Raw genomic sequence first — 25,234 nt, 5'->3', positions numbered from 1 at the left:
GCATCAGCGAAAGGAAAGAATGCGTTGTCTGCCAGCGCCTTTTTGTAGCGTGGATCCAGAATAGTAGCACAAATGTAATGCTGATCTGAGTTGATGTTTTTAAGACGTTCATCACCACGTAGGCGATGTAATAATTTCTCAGACAAAATGAAATGGGTTTTTTTTTTTCATCTTTTTGAAACTCAGAAGAAACCGCCATCAGTTGGTGCTCCAGTATGCACAACAATGGGATAGCTTTTCCCAAATTACAGTCCTCCTGGCTGACTGCACGCGTGAAGAACTCAAAAGGACGAAGCATGTCTGTCAGGCTTTTAACTATGGCCCATTGCGCCTTACTCATCCGCAGGTCCTCCTTCTGAGATGTAGCCTCTGTCAAGAAATAGTGATCGAGTACCGTATACTGCTCATACAGACGCTCAAGCATGTAGAAGGTTGAGTTCCAACGTGTTGCCACCTCCTGGATGAGTGCTTTCACTGGCATTCCACGTTCAAGTAGCAGTCTCCGCAGATGCTTCCGGGCCTTAAAAGAATGGCTGAAATGGTTGCACATTTTGCGGCAGGTGGCCATTACCTTGAACGCTGGACTCTCTTTATCACTCAAGAATTTTTGAACTACCAGGTTGATACAGTGCGCCAAACACGGCACTCTAACATGGTCACCCTTCAACATGGCCTTAACTACATTGGCGCCATTATCCGTGGAAACATAACCAATCTTGCGTTTTAGGGGGGATAGCATTGTCAAGACCTTTTTGTCAAACTCTTCCAAAAGGTTTTCTGCTGTGTGACTTTTCTCCAAGCCAAACATGGCTAGTGTTGCATGTTTCCGAGCAGCTTTGAAAACTTGGTCCGGGTCAACACCTGCGTTTAGCTTTGCTATAACACCTGAAAAAGAGACCCAGTGTGCAGTGATGCACATGTAATCATCGCCTGGGCCACTGGTCCACATGTCTGTTGTCAGATGTATTGTGTGAACAGCACTCTTCTGCAAAGCTGCCCCAATCGCCTGCAGCACATCTTCATGTAGTGCTGGAACCGCAACTCTGGCAAAATAGAACCGGCTCGGAACCTTCCATTTAGGGCAGAGCGTTGCCACTAATTCAAGAAAACCTACCGCTTCTACAAAAGAAAAAGGTAGAAGGTCCACAGCTAGCATTTTAGCCAGCTTAGTGTTATACAGACGCGTCAGTGGGTGGTTGCGTTCATATGGCACGTCTGAAGTAAGCATTGTTCTAATGTTGCCCTGGACCAAGCATTTACGGGCTGATAATGACTTCGTTGACCCAATTTTGCTCGCTGGTGAACTTTTGTGCGTTGGTGTCTCACTCGCTCCAACACTCTTAGTGTGCCTCACATTGGGTGTGCTGCTGACAGGGGTACTGGGTGTAAGGGAAGTGTTTGACACGTCTTCTTCCTGCTCGTCATCATCAGATGAAACATCAACGTTTCCTTGAATTTGGCCTTTCTTGATCGCATCTAGGTGCGCAAACCATTTGACAGTGTGCTGTCTCCTAAGATGACCTCTCTGGCCTCCGGTACCATAGTTGGTACCTGGCTTACCACGACTAACTGCTTGCTTACAAATGGTACAAATGGCAAACTTTGGATTTTTTGGACAAACAGTAAAGAAGTCCCAAACTGGGGACTTGAAGTGTCTGTGGGACATGGAGGAGGCGGCGATACTGGTGGTGGTGATCATGAAGCTAATGCCAGATGAAGTGGAGGATGTGGATTGCCCAACTTTTGTACGTTTTGCACTTTCACCGCCACTAATTAAGGTTGAGATTGACGGAGGTCTCTTCTTGCCAGAAAGAAATATGGAAGCGGGACGAGTTGGTGTACTACTTAACTCCAATGATTGTGGTGTTTCCACTGCCTCCTCATCGACAACATCATCATCACGCTCAGCAGCTCTTCGGGCTAGGGTCAAAATGTCTGTTTGCTGCATGCCCGCTGGGGCTGCAGTGACCTTTATGATGACTGGGTCGTCGTTGGCAGAGTCTTCATCAGCAGCAGTATCCGCCACTTCTTGTTGAGACTCATCACACTCCATAACTCTGAGACTTTGGACGAGCTTCCTTTTACGCTTAACTACCTTTGTTTGTTCCCAAGTTTGATCCGTATCATCAGAAGGAGGTGTGCTTGAAGAGGATGTAGACACCACCCTTGATCTCTTCCTTGCTAGGGGTGTGGAAGACAATGAAGGATCATCAGGAGGAGTGGCTTCCTCAAATGATACCTCGCCTTGATTGTCGATTTCCTGATGTGCCCCTACTTCGGGAGGAACAACTATTGTGGGCACTTGTTGTGACCCTCCATGCACCTCTGCTTGCGCATCTCCTTGCGCTGCCTCTCCTTCCACATGTACTTGGGCTTGTACTTGCACATGTGATTGTTGTTGCGGCTGTGGTTGTTCAACACTCGTCAGATGAGCTACAACAACCTGTGTTGATTGAGGGACATTGCTGCTGCTTTCTTGCGATGAGCCAACATCACTGGTCGATGGTGATTGAAGAAGTATACTGGCTGCCTCTGCAGCACTCAAGGGCTTGGACTTAAGTTGGCGTGGTGGTGGTGGTGGCACTGAGCCCAATGGAGCGGGGGTGCTGCTGCCAGCTTGGTCCCCAGCAGATCCCGCTGCAGCTGCTGCAGGCATACTTTTTTTTTTACTCCCAAAAAAAGGGGCGGGCGGCACACCAGTGTCCTTGGTAACTTGCTTCTTCTGCTCCTTACTGGCACCTTTCTTGCTAGAGGAGCTACGGGTTACTTTTTTTGGGGCCATCTTCTTCAGAGCAGGTCAGCAGGCAGCAGTTGCACGAGTTGCAGAGGGTTCTGTGTCCAGAGTGACGTGACGTCGCGTGACGTTATGCTGCACACACCGCTGCAGGACTTCTTCCTGGCACTGGTGGTTCTATTGAGTCTTCTTGTGCACCTAAAAGCAATGGAAGACAGAGGAACATCAGTTCAGTTATACACCCCAAAAAATCGACAAAACACAGAAAAATGAGCACAATCCCATGCCATCCATGATGTTTACATTGAAGACACCCCACAGAAAGACTAGGGACATGCAAGTATGCAACACTCACTACCCCTGGGCATAAGGGATGAAAAGTAGGCAAAATAAGTGCAGGCCTCAGACACTGCCTCTCCTCAAAATGGCCCCCTTACACCCCAAGCACATGTTGCCTGTACCAGCCAGCACTCAAGATGGCCACCACCACCACCCACATGGCCAGTCCACATCAACAGTACACCCCCAAAAAACAGAAAAACAGCCAGAAATCACCACAATCCAATGCCATCCATGATGTTTACATCAAAGAGAGTGAGACCACACCACAGGCACACTCAGTCCATGCACCACCACCACCCCTGGGCAAGCAAAGGGCCACACCAGCAGGCCCAAAAAAACGACAAAAACCAATAAAATCTGCACAATCCCAGCCCATCCATGGCCTCAATGGTGTTTAAATTCAAGAAGACACCCCACAGAAAGACTAGGCCCATGCAACACTCACCACCCCTGGGCAAAGGGCCACACCAGCAGGCCCAAAAAAACGACAAAAAACAATAAAATCTGCACAATCCCAGCCCATCCATGGCCTCAATGGTGTTTAAATTCAAGAAGACACCCCTCAGAAACACTAGGCCCATGCAACACTCACTACCCCTGGGCATAAGGGATGAAAAGTAGGCAAAATAAGTGCAGGCCTCAGACACTGCCTCTCCTCAAAATGGCCCCCTTACACCCCAAGCACATGTTGCCTGTACCAGCCAGCACTCAAGATGGCCACCACCACCACCCACATGGCCATTCCACATCAACAGTACACCCCCAAAAAACAGAAAAACAGCCAGAAATCACCACAATCCAATGCCATCCATGATGTTTACATCAAAGAGAGTGAGACCACACCACAGGCACACTCAGTCCATGCACCACCACCACCCCTGGGCAAGCAAAAGGCCACACCAGCAGCCCCCCAAAAACGACAAAAAACAATAAAATAAGCACAATCCCAACCCATCCATGGCCTCAATTATGTTTAAATTCAAGAAGACACCCCACAGAAAGACTAGGCCCATGCAACACTCACCACCCCTGGGCAAAGGGCCACACCAGCAGGCCCAGAAAAACGACTAAAAACAATAAAATCTGCACAATCCCAGCCCATCCATGGCCTCAATGGTGTTTAAATTCAAGAAGACACCCCTCAGAAACACTAGGCCCATGCAACACTCACTACCCCTGGGCATAAGGGATGAAAAGTAGGCAAAATAAGTGCAGGCCTCAGACACTGCATCTCCTCAAAATGGCCCCCTTACACCCCAAGCACATGTTGCCTGTACCAGCCAGCACTCAAGATGGCCACCACCACCACCCACATGGCCAGTCCACATCAACAGTACACCCCCAAAAAACAGAAAAACAGCCAGAAATCACCACAATCCAATGCCATCCATGATGTTTACATCAAAGAGAGTGAGACCACACCACAGGCACACTCAGTCCATGCACCACCACCACCCCTGGGCAAGCAAAAGGCCACACCAGCAGCCCCCCAAAAACGACAAAAAACAATAAAATTAGCACAATCCCAGCCCATCCATGGCCTCAATTATGTTTAAATTCAAGAAGACACCCCACAGAAAGACTAGGCCCATGCAACACTCACCACCCCTGGGCAAAGGGCCACACCAGCAGGCCCAAAAAAACGACAAAAACCAATAAAATCTGCACAATCCCAGCCCATCCATGGCCTCAATGGTGTTTAAATTCAAGAAGACACCCCACAGAAAGACTAGGCCCATGCAACACTCACCACCCCTGGGCAAAGGGCCACACCAGCAGGCCCAAAAAAACGACAAAAAACAATAAAATCTGCACAATCCCAGCCCATCCATGGCCTCAATGGTGTTTAAATTCAAGAAGACACCCCTCAGAAACACTAGGCCCATGCAACACTCACTACCCCTGGGCATAAGGGATGAAAAGTAGGCAAAATAAGTGCAGGCCTCAGACACTGCCTCTCCTCAAAATGGCCCCCTTACACCCCAAGCACATGTTGCCTGTACCAGCCAGCACTCAAGATGGCCACCACCACCACCCACATGGCCAGACCACATCAACAGTACACCCCCAAAAAACAGAAAAACAGCCAGAAATCACCACAATCCAATGCCATCCATGATGTTTACATCAAAGAGAGTGAGACCACACCACAGGCACACTCAGTCCATGCACCACCACCACCCCTGGGCAAGCAAAAGGCCACACCAGCAGCCCCCCAAAAACGACAAAAAACAATAAAATAAGCACAATCCCAGCCCATCCATGGCCTCAATTATGTTTAAATTCAAGAAGACACCCCACAGAAAGACTAGGCCCATGCAACACTCACCACCCCTGGGCAAAGGGCCACACCAGCAGGCCCAAAAAAACGACAAAAAACAATAAAATCTGCACAATCCCAGCCCATCCATGGCCTCAATGGTGTTTAAATTCAACAAAACAGTTGTATCATGCACCCATAACCAACCCTGGTCCTACTGGATACTGTGGCTACCCACAATATAATTTATTTAATTTTCTGAAAAAGTTCCAAAATTGTACTTGCAGCAACTGTAATGCCCCAAACAAACTTACTTGTGAAAGTTGATTTCTAATCCAAAAGTGATCCAAAGACAGTCAAAAAGGCCTCAAATCCAAATATCCAGCAGCACCCACAAAAAGTAATCCTTCCAGCTCCAGATCCAAATGAAAGTGACCAGGAGATGGACAAAGCACTGGGAGGAGCCTGCTGGACAGGAACAGGAAGTTGGAGACTGTGGGGCACTTCCTTCCTCCCCCCCCCCAAAAATGGACTCCTTGCAAAAAAAAAGGCCATGCAAATGTCAACCTGAGGAGTGATTCTGATAAAAATCATAATTTTCTGAAGGTTTATCCTGTTTGCTGGTGATTTTCTTGTGCGAAATTGCAAAATCTCTATTTCGCAAGTGCGAGATTGTTCCTTTCCGCCGCAACTACGTGTTCGCAATTGCGAACTCTCGCGAGGTGTGCTGTGCAAGGTGGCAAGCCGCGAGTACGTATTCGCGGGCGACAAACTCCCGCGGGAACACGCAGCAAGATCTAAAATGGCGCGTCACTCGCAAAGAAAAACAACTCGGCAAACGCTAAAATGACGGAAAGTGAACGCCGTGCACCACGCCGCGCGCCGCAACCAAGCAAAAAATCCGCCGCGAGCGGATTCACGGATTTTCGACAAATTCGCGAGAGTTCGCGGATTGCGAATTTGCCGAAAATCCGAAAAATCCGCGATCGGAGCGGATTTTACGCCCATGCTTAATCATAGTATCAAATACCTTTTAAATTATAGGCTTCAAAATGTTGTTTTTCTTTTTATGTGTGCCTAGCTAGATCCTGAATATCATTAAAATCCATGCAGTATTATTGGATGCACCACTCCTCTCATCAAGTCATTAATTTGTATAATATTTTTAGGGTCATCTACTATCAGGCATAATAATTTATGAGATGACAAATAGAACCATTTACCCCGGCAGTAATCCATATCCACCTGCCAAAGGGATTCCTCTGCACCTGTATAAGGTCCCAGATTAGCCTTCGCCCGAGATATATCGCAACACGCTTTATAGCCAGCCTGGCAGAAGCAAACTATGCCCTTGTATAATTTTTGGGAATATGTTGTTTTGAAAAATTGGACTTTAGATGAGTCTCTTGCTAAAAAAGTATTTGAGAGTCAAAAGAAGTATACCACCCAAGTAAAGCCCCATACTTTTTGCTATTCGATATCACATTCACATTGACCATTATTATACATATATCAACCCCCATTTTGGAAAGGTCAACAAAAAAATTACTTTTTTGTTCCTATTTTTTATTTCAAATGATACTGTCCTGTGTATGTTTCTGTTCTTTTCTAGTATCCATGACCCCAGCACCAACCCCACACTGTGACCCCACCCCTGGACGGAGGGGAATAGCTCACGATGCCCCTCTCAATCCCCCCCTGTAAGTGCACCTGGATAGACGCTGCAGCTGAGCGCCATGATGAAGCACCCTGAGTGAGAAACCGACCCCCCACACCATTCAATACTAGTGAATCTCTCTAGCTATATTAGAACCCTCCCTCCCTCCTTCCGTCCTTCCTCTCTCTCCGTCCCTTTCTTCTGGTGTCACACTTTCCTAAATTTGTGGGGTGAAGATATATTGCAGCATCTCTTGAGCTTCTTCAAGATTTGTAAACATATGTCATTTTCCCTTTGCTAAAACCCGAAGTTTAGACTGTTGGGCTATTGCCACCTGAGCACCCTGGGCCTTAAATAGATAAAGAAGTTTCACAAATTCCTTTTGGCACTGTGCTGATACAGCAGAAAGCAGACATATCAGAGAAAATTCGACAGCAAGGTACTTTGTTAGTGGAATTTTTTTTTCTTTGGATGGCTCTCAAAAGTAACCGTTCCTTAACCAAAATCATACTGGACAAGTTTGAATTGGGAAATGGATGGGCCGATAACCTATGGGCCCTTGTAATTGTCTAGTCACCTGAGATTTCTGATAGGAAATGATTCTTTATAAAAGTCTCAACCCATTGAACCATTTGGGCCCCTTCGCAGCTTTCTGGTACCCCAACCCACTGTAGATTGCAACATTTTGAATGATTTTCCAGTTCATCGATCTTGTTTTCCAGTGACAATTTGTCTTTCCTTAGATCCGTCTGATGCTGCAAAGATGCCATTCAATCCTCAAGCTGTGAAATCCTAGACTCACTGATAAGGTGGCAACTGCTACCTTGATTTTGGTCAAATAAAAGTGGAGGGATGCGTTATCAATTGCCTGAAATGCTTTTAGATCTCTTATTTCATCCAGATTAAGGTTTATCAGGGTTTTTTAATCCTATTGTTGGACCTGCTGGACGTCGTATATTAGGCGAGGCAGCTGAGACTGGGAGTTGCAAACTGTTGCAGCCTGGAGATGAATAGAGATTACATCGGCTAGAACAGGTAGAGACACCGGCTGCAGTTCCAGGGTACTTTGAGCAGGGAGCTGAATCATAAGATTGTTTTCTATAGCGGCCTGGGAATACACTTGCAGGGTTGCAACCATCCTCGGATCCTCTACCAGAGGTTGGACTAGTGACTGTATAGCAGCTATGGTATTATGTTGGAAGGTACCTGGATCTTGTAGAGCAGCCTGTATTAGGAGAGAGGGAATAATTCCCGTATTTGGAGTCTAAATATTCTGATCAATCATGATAGGCCCTGGAAGGATAGATGCGTCCGCTTTCGATTTTGAAAAAAGAGAGTATTCTTTCAGCTTCCCGTGTGTGGCATAAGTGAAGGGGGTCAGAGTGAAGCTCGGAAGAAATATCTTCCTCTTTTAATCCCCTTGAGGATGCTGGCTTCAATGGTGAGATCTTATCCTCGGATTAAATCAAAAAAAGGAGGAGAAGGAAGAATTTGCGATCCCTTAAGCTTCCTTGGTCATAAGCAAATAATCAAAATTAGAAAGGATCACTTGTCCTGAGTAACCTAAGGCGAAATTGTAGTAATGTACATGATTACAAAAAACAGGCAGGAGACCTTTGCACCAAACTTAAAGCACGTGAGTATCCAGAGAAGATAATCAACAAATGTAATAAACGTGCAAGAAATCAACCCAGCGAATCGCTCTTGGAAACTACCACAAGAACACCAGAGATGAATACAATCACCTGCGTAACCACCTACAACGTCGCATTCAACAGTGTAGAAAAGATCATAAACAAAAACTGGAAAATCTTGACGTCTGGGAACCTGACCTGGCCCAAACCAAGATTCGCCAACAAAAGGACTCAAAACTTAAAAGACATTCTCGTTCATACGAGACCACCACCACCAAGGAGAAATAAACCCATCGCACAACTATGGAATCTTCCACCAATACTGAGCCATTATCCCTGCGGGTCCTGTTCAATCTGTGAACTAACGAATCCAAACAAAACTATACAACTTCTTCCAAACCTTAAATGGGCAATCAGACATCATACAAATTGCAATACTACCCATGCAATATACATGATCACATGCCCATGTAACCTTCGTTACATTGGGATGACATGTCGGAATGTTAAACAAAGGATAGTCGAACATAGAAGCAATGTTAAATGCCTAAGGAACACTACGAAAATGAGCAATCACTATATTGAAAAAAAACACAAAACCAGTGATTTAAGGTGGATCGTCCTAGAAACTCTTGCCACAAAAGATCACAATGCAGAGAGGATTCTCTTTGAAAAAGAACAGAGATGGGTTCACCGCCTACAGACAAACATCAACGGCCTCAATGACCAAATTCCTTGGCTAAGTCTAAACCGTTGAACATGAAATCGAATTTTGAATATACAGACTCACATTAAAATAAACTTACACTCCCACCTATCTGGAGGGTTGGACGTAACTGGAAGACATGAACAATATGTTGAAATGTTCACACCAATATTGAACTCCAATGCAAGGGAGAAGAATCCATAAGGTAATCACAGATTTGCCGAAATCCATTACATTTTGAAATTGGTCGCTTGAAGCAGAAAAAGAGAACCCTCACAGCTCTGCAGAATTACATATACAATGGAGCGGAATTATATAGAGCTACAGGGAAGTGAACATACTTTTTTCAGAATCTATGAATAGAGAAAAACAGAGACTGAGGCGAAACATAAGTCCCATAAATCAAGATATATTTTATTGCAAAAAACACTTCCTTTTTTTCTCTCTTTAATTATTTGTTTTTCACCATAAAATATGCGTGTTCATTTTTAGCTAACTCTTTTAAGGATAGCTTAAAAACAACCACGAACATTTCATTCATTGTATATCTCGATAACCATTCTATCAGGAGTCTTTTTTCACTTTCTCCTGTCTTGAATAACAAGGAGACTCTGACAACCGGCCCCCCTACTGAATCCGGGCCCAGAGGGGTAGAGCCAGCACAAGTAGTGCGAGACTGCCAACGAGGTATCCACTGTGTCAATACTCTGCAGAAAACCATAAAGTATTACTGATGCAGTGAAACTAATGTAGACTGTACCATCTTTTGTTATTTCCTTCCGGAGCGAGTCTTTACCCTCCTCCATGACGACCCGATGAAGTTTTACCATAAACTCCAACGAGGTACACCGAAACTAATATATGTATTGCGAGCATGCTTATTTGAGTCACTTGTTCTCAACCATTGACGTAGCATCATTAAGACCGCTAACACATTAAACAATGCCCGCTTTTGATAATATCACCGTGAAGACTCCAAACTACCAGGCACAGAGCATTAACAAACATATGCACGAATGGCCACGAGTTAACTTATTCTTTTACTATTGATGTGAGCTACAGATACGAACCAGTGTTTAATCATAACCTAAGCTCAGTGATGGCCATTAACCAACGTCCTTTTTGGCGCCAAGGTGAAATTCATATCTGCAATACGACTTACACTTTAAAGTGGATGTCGGACAAGAAACCCCGAGCACTATTGAACGCATCATCTGGATTTATCTCTCACATTGAGCAAGTAGGATACTTACCACATATGGCACATTATGATTACTATACCTACCGGAGATCATTCTGAGACAGCATGACTGTGATTGGGAATAACTTATCCTGAGCTACATATCCCAACAAAAAAATCACATTAGAATATCAAATGCTTCAGGAAAGCACGCATTTCTTTACTTGAATGATACTAAACAAATACGCAAAGTGAGTACTGAGAGACATTTTGCCAGCAGAAGGGGGTGGAATTTTACAATTTTTTTTAAAAAAGACTTGCCATTTTCTAGTTTCTTTATTTTCTTCCATTTTAATGTTTTTTAAAAACAGCAATCACCAATAGATACAGCAAAATTTGCCATTTTCTCTGTTCTGTTTGTTATGTTTCCTCCTTTCTTTTACTTTCAGGTACAGATAGACCCCGAGACAGGTCAGGATAATACACCTAGACCTACCCTGACAATAAAAGTTTTTTTCACATCTATTTACATTTTCACTAGTTTCTAGGTCCTGAAGAAAGCCTACTTGACCCCACCTGGGCAGACCATGTCGACCTTTTCATGGACTCTAAACAGTGCGGAAGCCCCATAACGTCCCTTCCTATGCACAAAAATAATTAATAAGCCTGACGCCAAGAATTAATAAAATTGGACATTTCTAGGTTAGCCAGGCTTTTTAACCAGAACACTTTTCATTTTTTCTTAATGCACTAACTTCCTTTTTTCATCTCTAAATCACTACTGTACTAACCAGTGGTTCACCTCCGGGTGGAGGAAGCACACCAATCAACCCTATGATGATGCTGTCACGTAGCTAGAATACAAAGAAAGGCGGAGAACCAAGATATACCCCCATTCGAGCCTAAGTACATGAATGAGGGATTTTTATCGGTACAAGTACGAACAATTAAGAAACCCTGGTTACTCAGGACAAGAGATCTTATCCTCCCCAAGCACCCTACCTTCATTGGAGTATATAGATAACTCATTTTGAAAAGGGTCCTGAAGAGTATGCAGCAAGGTCGTCTTGCTAGGCCCTCCCACCACCCACTGACACCCTAGATATTCCTCTGAGCTTAAGTGGCTATTATCTGTTGCTATTGATCCACAACGTGATTTCAGGCTACGTTCAGCCCTTGCTGCTGCTGATGCATACTTAATTTGCGCAGTGCCTGATTTGGTTCTGAGACCTGCAGTATCCATATTCATCAAATTTAAAGACTTCAGATGCTTTCCCATGGTGGACAGTTCTTTCATCGTGTAGGTGAAGTAGGTAGAGTTCAATGGTACAAAAAAAGGAAGAGACACCCAGCGACCGGCTACCAGGGGACTTTTATAGCACCCTGAATTGCACCCCCTGGTATGAAACCTTCAAAAGCGTCCATGAAGTCCTCAATGTTCCCAACAAATAGTAAAAAAACATTTTTTTAAACAAAATCAAGGTGTTTAAGGGTCTTCTTATCAACCTCGACGATATAGTCTAGGCAGCTCTCCCAAGCAGGGCAAGTATCCAGCCCTCTCCATTAAATTCTTTTTTATTCCAATACAGCAATCAATGAAAACTGGCTGAAGCAGAGAGAGAAGCCTCATAATGTTCTTTGTTTGATTGGTGAGCAATAAAAAGGTTAAAAAAGGACTCCAGAAAGCAGCCGGTGCAAATTTGCCTATTCCAGGAAGCAGAAATGGCCTCCAGCCGCACCAGGACATCTCTCGCCACATCTCTACATTTTGGCTCTCAACGTGGGAAGAGAGCGGCTTCAGCTGAAAATAAAAGTGCGGCAAGCCTGGAGGACAGGAAGACGTGAGCTACAGTGTGTTTGCAAGGGTAGGCAGAGCCGCTCACCTGGCGGCCGCACATGCTCGTGGGTTTGCCTGCAGCCAACCTCCTCGCACCTACCATACCATAGTTACTAACCTTCCATACCTCACCTGTGTCCCACCTATGTTCCATTTCAAACCTACCATACCTGCCACACCTATCTTACCTCTGCAAGTGCACTGCTTACCCCTACCCTAGGTGGTAATTTTTATTAAAAGGGGTAATGTTTAGATATGTGACTTGTAATCTTCTACACAAAACACTTGTATCTAAATCGAGGGGCCTACTAGTGGCATGTGGTGCAGCTCCCCACAGGAAAAGTTCAACCTTCAGCTTTTGAAGAGGATTTCAATGTAAATACCACTGCTTATGTAGAAACAGTAATAAGTATTTGATTTGTCAATGCTTGTTTTATTGTGTTGTGCAGAATAACATTTAGATTTATTGTTTTGACTCAGCATCTTTAAACATGAGGGTTGACAGCAGAGCAGAGCATTGCACATGGAATTGAAAAAATGGTAATTAATAGTGGTAGCATTAAAATACTAACTTAAATCACTGATTAATAACTTGTAAAATATTGATTTACTTACATGAACTTTGTAGTATTATAGTCAACCCTTACATTCGCTCTGGCAAGAGCACCAATCCATAAAGGTCCGCTTATTTCCGAGATGAAGGGCTGAAAAACACAACATGAGAAGGTCACGAATGTCATCACAGGGATAAGAGTGTGAGATCTGCAGGTGCAACTAGTTAGGGGTGTCCTATGCTGTGGATTCTTTATTCCAGAGCCCCTGTTCTCTGTTCTGTACTCTGTTTTATGTGCTTGGGGCTGGTGAAGGTTCCATCATTGGTGCTTGTGGTGCAGCTAGTTAAGAGTGTCCTATACTGTGAATTATTTATTCCAGAGCCTCTGTTCTCTGAATCTTCTATCAGTGTCACTTGTGGTGGGACTGGTGGTTGATGGGATACTTCGGACCTCTTGAAATGTGAGCAGCTCACTTGTGAACACTGAGATTGTGGAGGGATCACCTTTCAACACTGGTGATGAGTATGGCTTCAAAGAGAATCACCCAACACCACAGTTTGTAGTGATGACATAGTTCTCTATTCCAATATGTTGTCTGTGTGCCTTGGAATGTGTGTACATTCGGGTTCACATGTCAGTAGTTTCTTATGTGTTGGGTGTTGTGTGTAAGGTATTTGGCAGATGTTACTCTAAGCTGCAGCATCATTTTATATTCTTATATAATCCTAAATTGATAAATATCTGAAGCTTCCTTAATCTCCTGCCATCATTTCACTGGCAAAGCGAGAATGATGTGGGTCAATGGTGGGGACAGCTGGTGATCCCATTATGGGGTCCTGCTGAAAATGATTGAAGTGGTGGTGCATTGGCAACAGTGATGTTTGTTTGAGTGCTGAAAGGGTCTTCTTAGCCTGCAGACTCTAGCAGCAAGCCAATGATGGAACTTGTCACAGAGGGCACCAAAGGTCCTCTTCTGCACTTCAAGGGCCAAAGTGGCCTACCCATGTCGGTAGGGTCTTTGGTGTAATACACCTTTAAGGTTCAGCTTTGCAGTACTGTGTTCCAGGTCCTACAGGCTTCGTGCCAAGCCACACCACGCCCATTCCAGTATCACCTTGAAGGAGTGCGGGCCAAGCCTCTTCAAACTGTCGGACAATAGACAGATTTGCTTCACAGAGTGAATGCCAACCCCCCATTCTACACCCCACCATGGATTGGCTACTGAGATGTGCACACATAAGGCTGGAGGCACACAAGGCTTTGGACACACTTAGAGGCAATTATTCAGTACACAACTACTGTGATGCGTACACCTTACTTTCTGATTTAGCATAGGACATAGAGCGATACTTTCATATTGGTACTTACAGAAGACCTGCACTCTACAGTGTGACACCTTACCAGCTAATTCCCTGGTTACTTAGCAGTAACCATCATTCCTCCGAATTCAAGCCTTCCTCACTACAGGCATACCTTCATGAGCAATAGCTCCTGTGAACAGAACTTCTAAAGGACAAAGGTGAGCATACTAGTTGTTTATCCCCCCAAGATGACTGATATCCTTTCCCTCCTAATTACCCTGAACATCCTGTTTTTCCCAAGCCTCCGTATCATGTCTGAAGACATAACTGTCCTGGGCTAGAAGGGATGGAAACCCTGACTGTGGCAAGGAAGACTTGCACTCAGAGTAATGAAGATTACCAGTAAGTAACCAGGGCATTACCTTCCTCGCCACAGACATTACTTAAATCACTGGATGGGCTTCATGACCCTTTAAAAAAAGTATCACATACTTATGAAGTACGGATGACAATACAGAAATGTAATCAAATTTAAAAAATCTCTAATGTGAGGTAACACTTAATATGTTACATCACATGTTATATTTTAAACGCCACTCAACGCTGATGAAACAAATGCTCTAGAGGTATTTCCCCACATCTGTAACCTATATTGGTCCATAAAAGTGTCAGGAGACGACCATAATACAACCCTAAAGGATACCCTAGGTGTAGACATACTGCTTGTCGGTCTCCCCTGGATTTGGTCAGCAACCTCTCTACCCTGAGTGTCATTGGCCAGCATATTTGCTTGCCTGGTCCTTCTGTGCATTGTAGACATGGGTAGTTTTAAACCATTTCCAACTGGCTATCCACCTTTCTGAACACCTCTGTTCTCCTCAAATAAATTAGGAGAGCTCTTTGCACATCTAAAATATGCAACAAAGACTCTTCCCCTGTCTGGAAGACTAGGGGTACAATCTCCCTGGACCTGTGGAAAAAAGGGGAGACCTTTGGAATGAAGCTAGGGTTAAATCTCAAAACCACCCTGTCTGTAAAAACCTTCAGAAATGGTTCAGACTATAAGGACAACCCCAATTCACCTACTCATTTAGCAGTGAAAATGGCTACTAAGAATACCATGCTAATATTCAAAGAAATGTCATCAGCCATCTCCAGTGACTCAAAAGGAGGAGCACTCTAAATACTGATGGCAGATCCTATGCAGGTAAAGGATGATAAACCCTCGATCTTTTGAGGACAAAAACTGCTCATTTGCATTGATACTTATGGTTCAATTTGGTCTCAATGAGGACTCATCGCCACCCACTGTGCACGGAGAGTAAATGTAACTATTCCCAAAAGAAAGCCATCTGATTAGAAATCCAACGCTCTCATGGGATCAACTGAGACACAATCAAAATTTCTCTCCACACACCAGTTCTCAATGATTTTCTGATGGTGGGAATAGGCTTCAAGAGTTTAAGGACATTCAGACAGCTGAACCATCTCCTCCACTCCGGAGGAGCGACCTTAGGCAATGGATTCACCCTCTGAAGAGAAAGGTCTGAATATGCAATTGCACCAGCATGTTGAGAAGAAGGGGAGGTTCCACTAGAGGGTAAGGATCCACAGGCATCACTGAATGCGGTTGAATTTCTAGATCTAGCAAGAGGGGAAACCAAGGATGTCTCTCCAAATCAGGTCCGTCCTTTCTAATCTTTAGTAGAACTCTGTGAAGCATTGGGATGGATGGAAATGCATAAAGCATCCCAGTCGGCCACCTGAAGACAATGCATCTGATTTCTATGCTTCCACGCAAGGATTACTTGTGCAAAATGTGGGAGAAGGGCATTCTCTCTTGAGGAAAACAGATCTGTCCTCGGATGACCAAACATCTAGTACACATGGCTGAATTCATTTTGCATTATGGATATTGAGTTTATAAGGGAGGGGGGGGGGCAGATCAGGGTGTATACTACCCAATTTTTCTTCTCCCTAGAAGTAAACTGACTTTAAGGAACTCAGATTGGATACTGCCAAGGAGCAAATATCTTCAACTAAAACTATGAGGGTCTGCATTCTCCCTAATGGGTTATATGTCCCATCACAACTCTGTTGTTAGTTCTGATCTATACATGAAGTCCTAAGAATTGGGGAGTAAGGGCCAGATGTAGGTAGGCTTTTACCGGTCGGTAACGGCCGAAATCGTCTGTTACCGACCTCTGGCAGACACTAACAAAGAAAAAGATCCCAGACAATTTGCTGGCCATCATAAAAGAATTACATAGTGGAAACTGGGCACAGGTAATTAGAGATACAGGAGGTACACTGATGCCAAAAATAGCAATTGGAAATGGGCTCAGGCAGGGCTGTGTACTGGCCCCCCTGCTCTTTGCAATCTTTTTGACTCACTGACCAGCAACTCTAGAAGTTGATAGAAGCGCCAGTACGAGAATGGACGGTAAGAAAGTGCCCTGTCTCCTGTACGCTGATGACCTGGTGATAATGGACCTGACCGAAATTGGCCTGCAGAGGGAGTTAGATGCCTTTAGAGAGTATTGCAAAGGGAGATTTTTAACTATAAATATGGATAAAACAAAAATTCTGTGCTTTGGGAAAAAGGTTACTAGCTTCACATGTTCCTTGGGAGACCTACAATTGGAAACAGTCAAGGAATATCGGTACCTTGGACTGTGGTTTGATAGGACTCTTAAGTGGGGTACTCATCTTGAAGCACAGAAAGCTAAAGCTTTTGGATCAATCTGTGGGCTGAAAAAATGTAATCGAGACTACGGAGACATGTCTCACAAACCGTTACTAAAAGCTTTTAACACGATGATTCCTGCGCAAGTTCTTTATGGTGCAGAAATTCTATTTTTAAGTGGGAAACAAGACTGGGATCTAGAGGAAGGGAAGTGTTTGAAAACATTGCTGTCCCTACCACGTTCATCAATGAACCAGGCAATAAGAACCAAGATAGGTTCAACTGCCTGGAGTATACAGTCTCAAATCCATTTAATCCGCTTTTGGAAACAGTTAGACACAGAATCAGTCCATAAAGTATCTCAATGGTGCAGAAAGGAGATAGAATCCAGCAGTCTAAAATAGGCTAAGGAGGCAAGAAAAAAAGTTCTGTTGGCTAGTGAGAATTTAAGGGTGCCAATTTGCCAGTTATCCTTAAAGGTAGATTTTGGTAAAAGTGATCTAAGAAACCAAGGACAAGAAGTGTCTAAAAAAGCTGATCTAGAATATCTGAATCTGAACAAATCTGTTCAATTTTTGAGTGAATCATGGATAAAGGAAAACTGGTTTCCATATTTGGATATTCTACCCGAACCTGGTCTCAGTCAGGAGATTTTAAGATTAAGAATTGGCATTAACTCATGGCTGATTAATGAAGAAGTAAAGGCCCAAATGTTATCTAGTGATGGATTATGTAAATGTGCGCTAGGCACTAAAGGTGATATAATGCACATTTTACTAGACTGCCGAATATTACTAGACCACCGCAAACGATACCTATTCCCAATATTTTTAAAATATGATACAAGGCTACGGTCCCAAGCGGCAGCATTACTAATGGAACTACCCAATATAGAGATAGCAATTGCATTGGGTAATTACATGAAGGCAATTAAAAGGTCCCCTAGAGTGGCTTAGCTAGTTTTTAAGAGTTTTACAATGTGTTTTTTGGAGTTTTATGTCATGTTTTATGGATTTTAGACACATGAATTAATTGGGTTTTAAAGCCGAATCAAGATAGATATAAACTGTATAAGGAGGGGATTTGTTTTTATCCGATAATTGGTATTTATTTAATTGTGGATAGTGTATTAACCCCTTCGGCGCAGATGACAAACCAGCTCGTCATCAACGTTACCTGCGCTGCGCGGATGACAAGCTGGCTTTGTCACGATCAAGCCATTTTTTAAATTCCCGCGTACAGCGGGAAAACGCGGTAACCCCTACCGCGCTAAGCTCCTTGGTGTTCCGAAATGTATAATTTGTGCAGTTTTTTATAAGAGTAACGAGCTTTGCTACTGTTTAAAGACCACGGTCAAAATAAACATTGTCTTTGACTTGACTTGACTTGACTGGCAGTAGAAAGATGTCTATATTTCCACTCATCTTGACTGGGTTGGAAGAGATATAGCCATGTCTCAGACAGCCCTTACTCCGTCAGGCCATCACAGAGCTTTGGCAATGGTGGTGACAGAGTAGTCACCGCCGTACCCAAACCTATGATTGGCCTGCATTTAAATTGTGCGGGTGGGCCATTATGTTGGTGGAAAGACACTCCATCGCTGTTGCGATGAAGTAACCTTACCACCAACATGAATCAGGTCCTGAGTCTCTTGAGGAGAGAGCTCTTTCTATCTATGTACCACAAGAGGAGAAGGGTGGGGGAGGTGGAGGACATAAGACTGTTCTAGGTGAAGGCAGTGCGGTAAATACACTGTAAAATTGAGAGACCCGGACAAAAGCCTTGGTGTAGAATCCCACTACTGGGGCACTCAGCTGATATGAAGTTTAAAGGATTTTATTGGTTGAAAAGCTAAAAACATAATACAATAATCAAAAACATATTACATATGTATAGTATAATACTGGTAGATCACATGGGGAGGACGGGACAGGAAAACGAAAGCGAGAAAAGAGAAGAGGACAGAAAGATAGGACGGGGGAATTATTTCACAGACACTGAAAAGAATAATCAAGGGAGGTCAATAAACAGATAATCCATCAAACTAGGCATTCCAAAGACACAGAAATATAGTGAATGTCTCTACCTCAGTGTAAGTTGTAGGGATTACCAGGTAACCACCTCTGGCGATGCAGTCCGTCATGCCTTCGGCCCAGGTACCTTTCATCGTAGATTTATAATAACACTTTTCATCCTTCAGGGCCCACCCCTCAGGACAGTACCAATGCCTCCCTGAGGAGGAATGAAAATACAAAAGATCATACAGATAGCCTGGAGACGGAACACTGATGCTGCAGAGAGAATGGAGCCCACCTTAGAGTGATGAGCCACAAGCCAAGAGGCATCAACAGCAGTATTACCCCTGCCACATGCTCTCTAAATATAACTGACAAAAAATTAAGACAGCAACTTCTTCTGGCTGTTCTGGGTCTCCAGTGGTAACCTGAGATAAGCAGTTTTGTGCTGGAATATTCAGAATGAAGGAAAAACTGTGACCAGCCCCATTCAAGCCCTGGAAACCTTCTGACACCAGCGTGCATTAACGCCACTGACGGGGCCCTAGCAAGAATACATATAATGCAGCTTTGTAACACATAATGTGGAGGGGGTACTAGAATACCAGGGGGAGGCTATTGTCTGAAATAAAGCCCTCTACTAATGTATTACTTCATTTGAGTTCATTATAGAAAATATGTACCAAATGTGAGGATATTCCTGGAAATACAATTTAGAATTTAGAATTGCATGATTTTTCTGTATCAGATCTTCTGGCATACTAGCCAGTTTGGATGTATCAGCTTGATAATTCTTCTTAACTATATGGACGATTCTAACCAGGTATTCACATAGGCTCGCCTATACCGTCAATAAAAGAAATATCACAATTAACAGGAACTTTACCCAGCCATAAAGGATTGGAGGTAAGAACCTAAACAATGCTGTAAAACAGTAAATTCTTAACTTAAAATAGTCTAAAAGATTCAAGATGTTGTGTTATCCCTTCTCTCCTCTTCCTTCCTTCTCAGGATATATAGATACAAATAAAGCTGACGCCATGAGAATATGAAACAAATATCATAACTGATTCAATGCAGCTAAATGAGAACGAGAGCCAGAGGAGAAGCATCACTGAAAACATAGGGGCTTATTCACTACAGTCCTGCATCACTTGGGCGTCACTTGTTTTTAGGCTCTGGCGGCGCAAGCCTCTCACTCATATCTTTGAGGTCACACAAAGCCACTCTGCGTGGCCCCATAGATATGGAGTAAGAAAAGCAGAGCAGGTCGCTGCCTTGCCTTACTCTCTGCCTTGAAGTTATTTCATTGTGGTGGATTTTCCCACGCAACACCCATGGAATTTGACAGTGCCCCAGATTTACTTAATCACATAAACCTGGGCAGGGCTAAAAAATGTTGCCTCCCCAGAGCAGGCGTAATGAGGAGAAATGTTTTTATTTCTCTTTGTTTTTTCCTCTCTCACATGGAAAGAGCCAATCACCTCTCTGGATTGTTTTTGTGCATGCAGGTGCCTCTTCCCGCACAAAAGCAATCCTGCCTACAAGGGTGCCAACGTCAGTGCTGGGCAGCCGTTGTGTGCCAGCACAGGGGAAAAGGACAGGAATGGGCCGTATTTCATAGATAACACATTAGCATTGGATAGCGCAGCAGGAAGTCTTACGGCACTGCCCTGTGCCAAAAGCTTGTAATTAGGCCCATAGTTCCTCTGTGCTCTCAAGCGACTGCTCTAGCTGCACACCCACACTACAATTATCAATAAATAAGCTTCATTTTATATAAACTTTTTACAAAGAGATGGCACAGTGCTTTTACATGTGCTTGTAGTCAATATAGAAGATTTAAATATAGGGGCAGATTTATGAAGGCCTTGCGCCGCCGGTGCGTCACTTTTTCCCATGTTAAAAGTGACCCACCGGCGGCGCAAGGCCTTCATAAATCTGCCCCATAGTCTTTATACCATGTGTGAATGTGTGAATTTTTGGGATTGTGGGAGATGAGGTAAGACATTCGTAATGGAACAGCGTCTAGCAATTTATTTTATAACAAAACTTTTAGTCGATGAAAACATAACACAATAACAATGACTTTATTACTAGAAGTTTGAGAGCATCAGCACAAACAAGTTGCCATACTTAACTTCAAAGTAAGTGGGTTCCAGGAGATACTACAGATTGCAGAGTCATGTCAACATTCCGTCAAGAACCTGGTGTCTATCCCGCTGACTTGTATAATTTTGGGAGCACTTTCGTTGCACATTTCCAACACTTCTACGCTCTCCGGTACTCTTAGAAGTCTGGGTGCCCAGTACAGTTCTGGGTTTAGATTTGACCTATATCTTTCTTCTGTGAAAGTTGTAATTGTTTGTATTTGGAATCGTTTAAAAATGAGTTATGTTCAATGGTGGCAGGATAAAGTAGGATTGATTACGTTTTGTTAATTTATTCATGCAGTATAGTGTCAACTCTATCAACGTGTGGACCTTTAACTAGTTGTGCATTGTACTATTTGTGAGGATGCGTGTGCCAAAGTACCTTGATGTTTCCTTTATTCTGCTTGGGTGGCTGGCAGTCTGTGGCTCTCCCTAGGGTGGCAGGTTAGCTAGGAGGTGGCATTAGCCAAGGACAAGGCTTTGATGCAAAGTAGACTGTAAGTGAGATTTATTTTTAAGTTATTTGTACTAAATGTTTCAAGACTTAATGCTGATTCGGTTGCTACCATAGGTCAATGATATGGCTTTGATGCAATACCGTGCTCTTCGCTACCCCCTACTGGCAGTGTCATAAAACGGCTCCCTTAACTTGCACATGTACACTACACACAAGCTTTGGGAGCAGGCTAAAATAAATATATGTAAAAAGTAAGCAAATGTGATGTAATTAAATGTAATTTAATTTAGCAACCCAATGAGTTATGCATTTTTTAGAAAACTTTATTCTTACAGCACTAAGATTTTATCTTTAAAAAAAGAGCAACTTAACTGCTATGTTTCAGTACTTTTGAAACTTGTTGCAACCTTAACTTCTAATAAAACGTTTAATCCTTCATTTAACACACATGCAATTAACGGAAATGTGCATTATCCCTATTAGGACACGTGCATTCTTTTCCTATTACTGACAGCAGACTTTCCTGTAATAAGAAAACTGTGTTGCTAATTGTTTGTAATAACTCTGTACAATCAAGTGATATGTGCATGACCATGCATCATCCCCTACCTCCTCGTTAACCACACATACTACCTGGGCAGCAATGAATGTGTAGCTGACCAGTCGGCACTGCACTAGGTTGAATAGGATGTTCTGACTCGGCTTGCACCTGGTGCATTCTGTTAAAGGTGTACCATGGCACAAACCAGGCTTGTGTGGTACTGTGTGTCCTATCAGTTGATACAGACCTTGCCTGGTGGTTTAGAAGGGATAGATTCACCTTCCAACAAAATTCTACGATGTTGTGTGAGAGTTCCACATACAGTTCCTTTATTTTACACAAATTATATGGGCGCATGTACCTGAAGTATTTACCTAATAGGGATGCAGCCAGGGCCACTGTAATTATGCGATTCTGTGGCTGTTGCTTCTTTAGCATAATTATAAATTTGCCACATTTGCCACATAATCCATCATCTGCTGCATATTCCACAGATTTTATCAAAAAAATAGTTTATAGCTCGAAAGTTAATAAAATCATTGCAACTTATGTTCATGCGCAGTGGAAGGCACGTCGCAACTGGTCCTATTCGGTTGCTTATTTCTGTTTTTGGTTATGAAACTGGTTCTAATGAGATCAAATATTTGCCCAGACTCTATCACAATGTGTAAAAATGGCTTAATAATAAAGTGATGCTGTAAAAAAAAGTACCACATGGTTGGGTGCTCCCTGCCGCATAATTCCAATGGCCCTGGATGTAGCGTGTTACCTCAGAGTGCCATTCACTATGACAGCACTCAGCCTTTGACCCCATTCCTATATGTCACAGAACTGCACAGTGATTTGGAATATCCTCAGAATGTACCATAGGGAAACACTGTTCTATATGAGATCATCTCCTCAAACGCAGTTGCTCCTACAGCAGACCTTTTAGTCTTTTACCACAGTAATAACCAGTATTGCTTAAGAAACTCAGTGATATCCATTTTATGAGTTCTCAAAAGCATGAACGTTTAAGATGGCCCTGCCAGGATTCAAACCTGTTCCCTGCAGCTCCATGTAGATTTCCAGCTGAAGGCACTGATCTGACACATGCAGGCACCACATTCAACACATGCCTATGATGTGTATCAAATGGGCAGATTTGTAGGAACCAAAGACAATTAATTTGTTATATTGACCGGTTATGGGTCACCTTACAGTACTGAGAAAAAAAAACAAGATTTTCTCTTGTTTTTCGTATAATAAAAACCCCTTCTTCTCCGATAGAACCTTAGGGTTGTCCAGGTCCACGCTCCATGGCTCTGGACATGTCCTACAAATGCCATACACAGCATGTTGACGTGCAACTGGAACCGTGCAGAAAGTGTCGTGAGGCCAGTACTTCCCTTGCCAATTCATCCAGGCTAGGGTGACCTTCCTGGCCTCACCTGTCCTATGACTCTCCCTGCCCCTTCCTTACTCACTGATACTGACAGGGATAGGAGTCTCTGGTTGTAGTTGAGCTGCTCTGCCTCACCCTTGCTGAGTCCTTGCGGATGACTGTGGGGTGTCATTGCTGGAGCTTTCGTCCTGAGTGGAGTAACTTCATCTCCAGAATACTTTCAGCAGCCTGTATGAATGAATCACTAGCACAGAAATCAAATATGTCCATTTCAACCCTAAGGAAACAATCTGAAAAGAATCATTTTGGAACAAGAAACTATAAATGTGAATGAAGAAAGCTCTCCTATTTATCAGTTATTAGTGTCCCGGATCATATTTGGACATATCCTTTAGAGTCACCAAGGTAAGGGTCTAAGGTTGTGTGGCCTTTCCATAAGCCCTTGTAGTGATATAGAAAACAATGTTTTAAAGAACTTGTGAAACTAAAAAATAGTAAAGCTTCCCATTGAATAAATAGCTCTTTGAATTAAAATGTCCATGCCTAGGAATATTTGCATTGGTGATTTGACTGTGAATCAAAATAGCTCTTGCATTTTTAGCTAGCTTTGAGATGCAAGTGATTATTAGTTAAAGGTTGAATAGGGTCAAACTTCTTGGTAATTTTGATAATCCTCATGCCTGGGTCTCCTCCCATATCTCTACTTGTTACTGTTTTGGGCTGTTTTAGCTTTGCCTTCTTTTCCTCTTCATTATGATGTACCAAAGGAGTTATACTTTCTCTCACTAAAACTACACCTCTAGGTCGTTCATTGATCATGGCTTCTTACCACCCTATGACGATGAATTCCAACTTCATTTCCCTCTGTCCTTTTTTGGTTTTGCCTGCACAAAGCTTGCACTGTGCTTGTGAAATCTATTGCAAAACTTTATTCCCACCCGTATTCACATCTTATTAGAAATATTTGATTTATTTTCTAGTGAACATCCATTCATCCAGAGGTCTTCTGTGCTTGTTCCCAGGGTATGTAACTTTTGTGTCCTTGGATCACATTCAAGAATATCGTCATTCTTCCGGCTCAATCTCACCAGGCATGCGCGAAGATCATGTGACTAACGGACTCTGGATTCATACGAGAGGCTCAAATTAAGCACTAATAAGAGAGTCAGAAAGACAAACATTATTTTTAAAAATACATGGTTTTACTGTATACCACCTATCTCTACTCTAACCCCCTTTAATTACTATTACTTTCCCCTCGTTCGAATTCGTAAAATAGCTAGGTTTAGTTTCAGCAAAGCAGATGCCAAGCATGTGAGCTTTCAAGCAGCCATTTTAATAGCGTCTGCCCATGCGCAAGAAACTTCCTCCAAGCGTCAGCTCGTCATACTGCGTAGATGCAATTGACGCATGCGCAAAAAATATTTCCCCTTAGAAGCCATTTCAGATATTCGCTCGAGTTACTTATTAGTAAACAGATACGCAAGCTTCTCTGTCTCTTAAGTTCAATGTGGTGTGTATTAGTTTTATACAATACATAGTTAATACAATGTTAAAAGTTAAATGACAGGATTGCTTCCGAGCAGGTCTGTTTTCTACGAGTCCTTGCTCCATCAATCCCCTCAATGATGGCATTTTTGAGCCATCACAAAATCACCCATCCCAATCAGATGCCAACTTTAGCACATCTCACTTTCTTTGCCACTCTTTTCATTCTTGTCCTCATATTTGTTTTTCACATTTTCATTCTTTCGTATATCTTTCCTTTCATTTCTTCTATCTGAATCTCTTCA

The 25,234-nt window shown here is 43.2% G+C and overlaps 1 protein-coding gene across 1 annotated transcript in view; it reads right to left on the bottom strand.

Moving 5' to 3' along the window:
• Positions 1 to 25,234, bottom strand: part of LOC144819203 (C-type lectin domain family 12 member A-like) — a 254,430-nt gene that overhangs the window by 42,165 nt on the left and 187,031 nt on the right. Inside the window, exons 4-5 of the mRNA XM_078677178.1 lie at positions 18,978 to 19,123; positions 12,966 to 13,054 (exon numbers count right to left, since the gene is read on the bottom strand). Of these exons, the coding sequence (XP_078533304.1) occupies positions 12,966 to 13,054; positions 18,978 to 19,123 (235 nt within the window). The remainder of the gene's footprint in view (positions 1 to 12,965; positions 13,055 to 18,977; positions 19,124 to 25,234) is intronic.

This window comes from Lissotriton helveticus, chromosome 2_1 (genome assembly GCF_964261635.1).
Source record: "Lissotriton helveticus chromosome 2_1, aLisHel1.1, whole genome shotgun sequence".
Lineage (NCBI taxonomy): Eukaryota > Metazoa > Chordata > Amphibia > Caudata > Salamandridae > Lissotriton > Lissotriton helveticus.
Note: the sequence above shows the minus strand (reverse complement) of the source record. Positions and strands in the feature narration are given on the sequence as shown.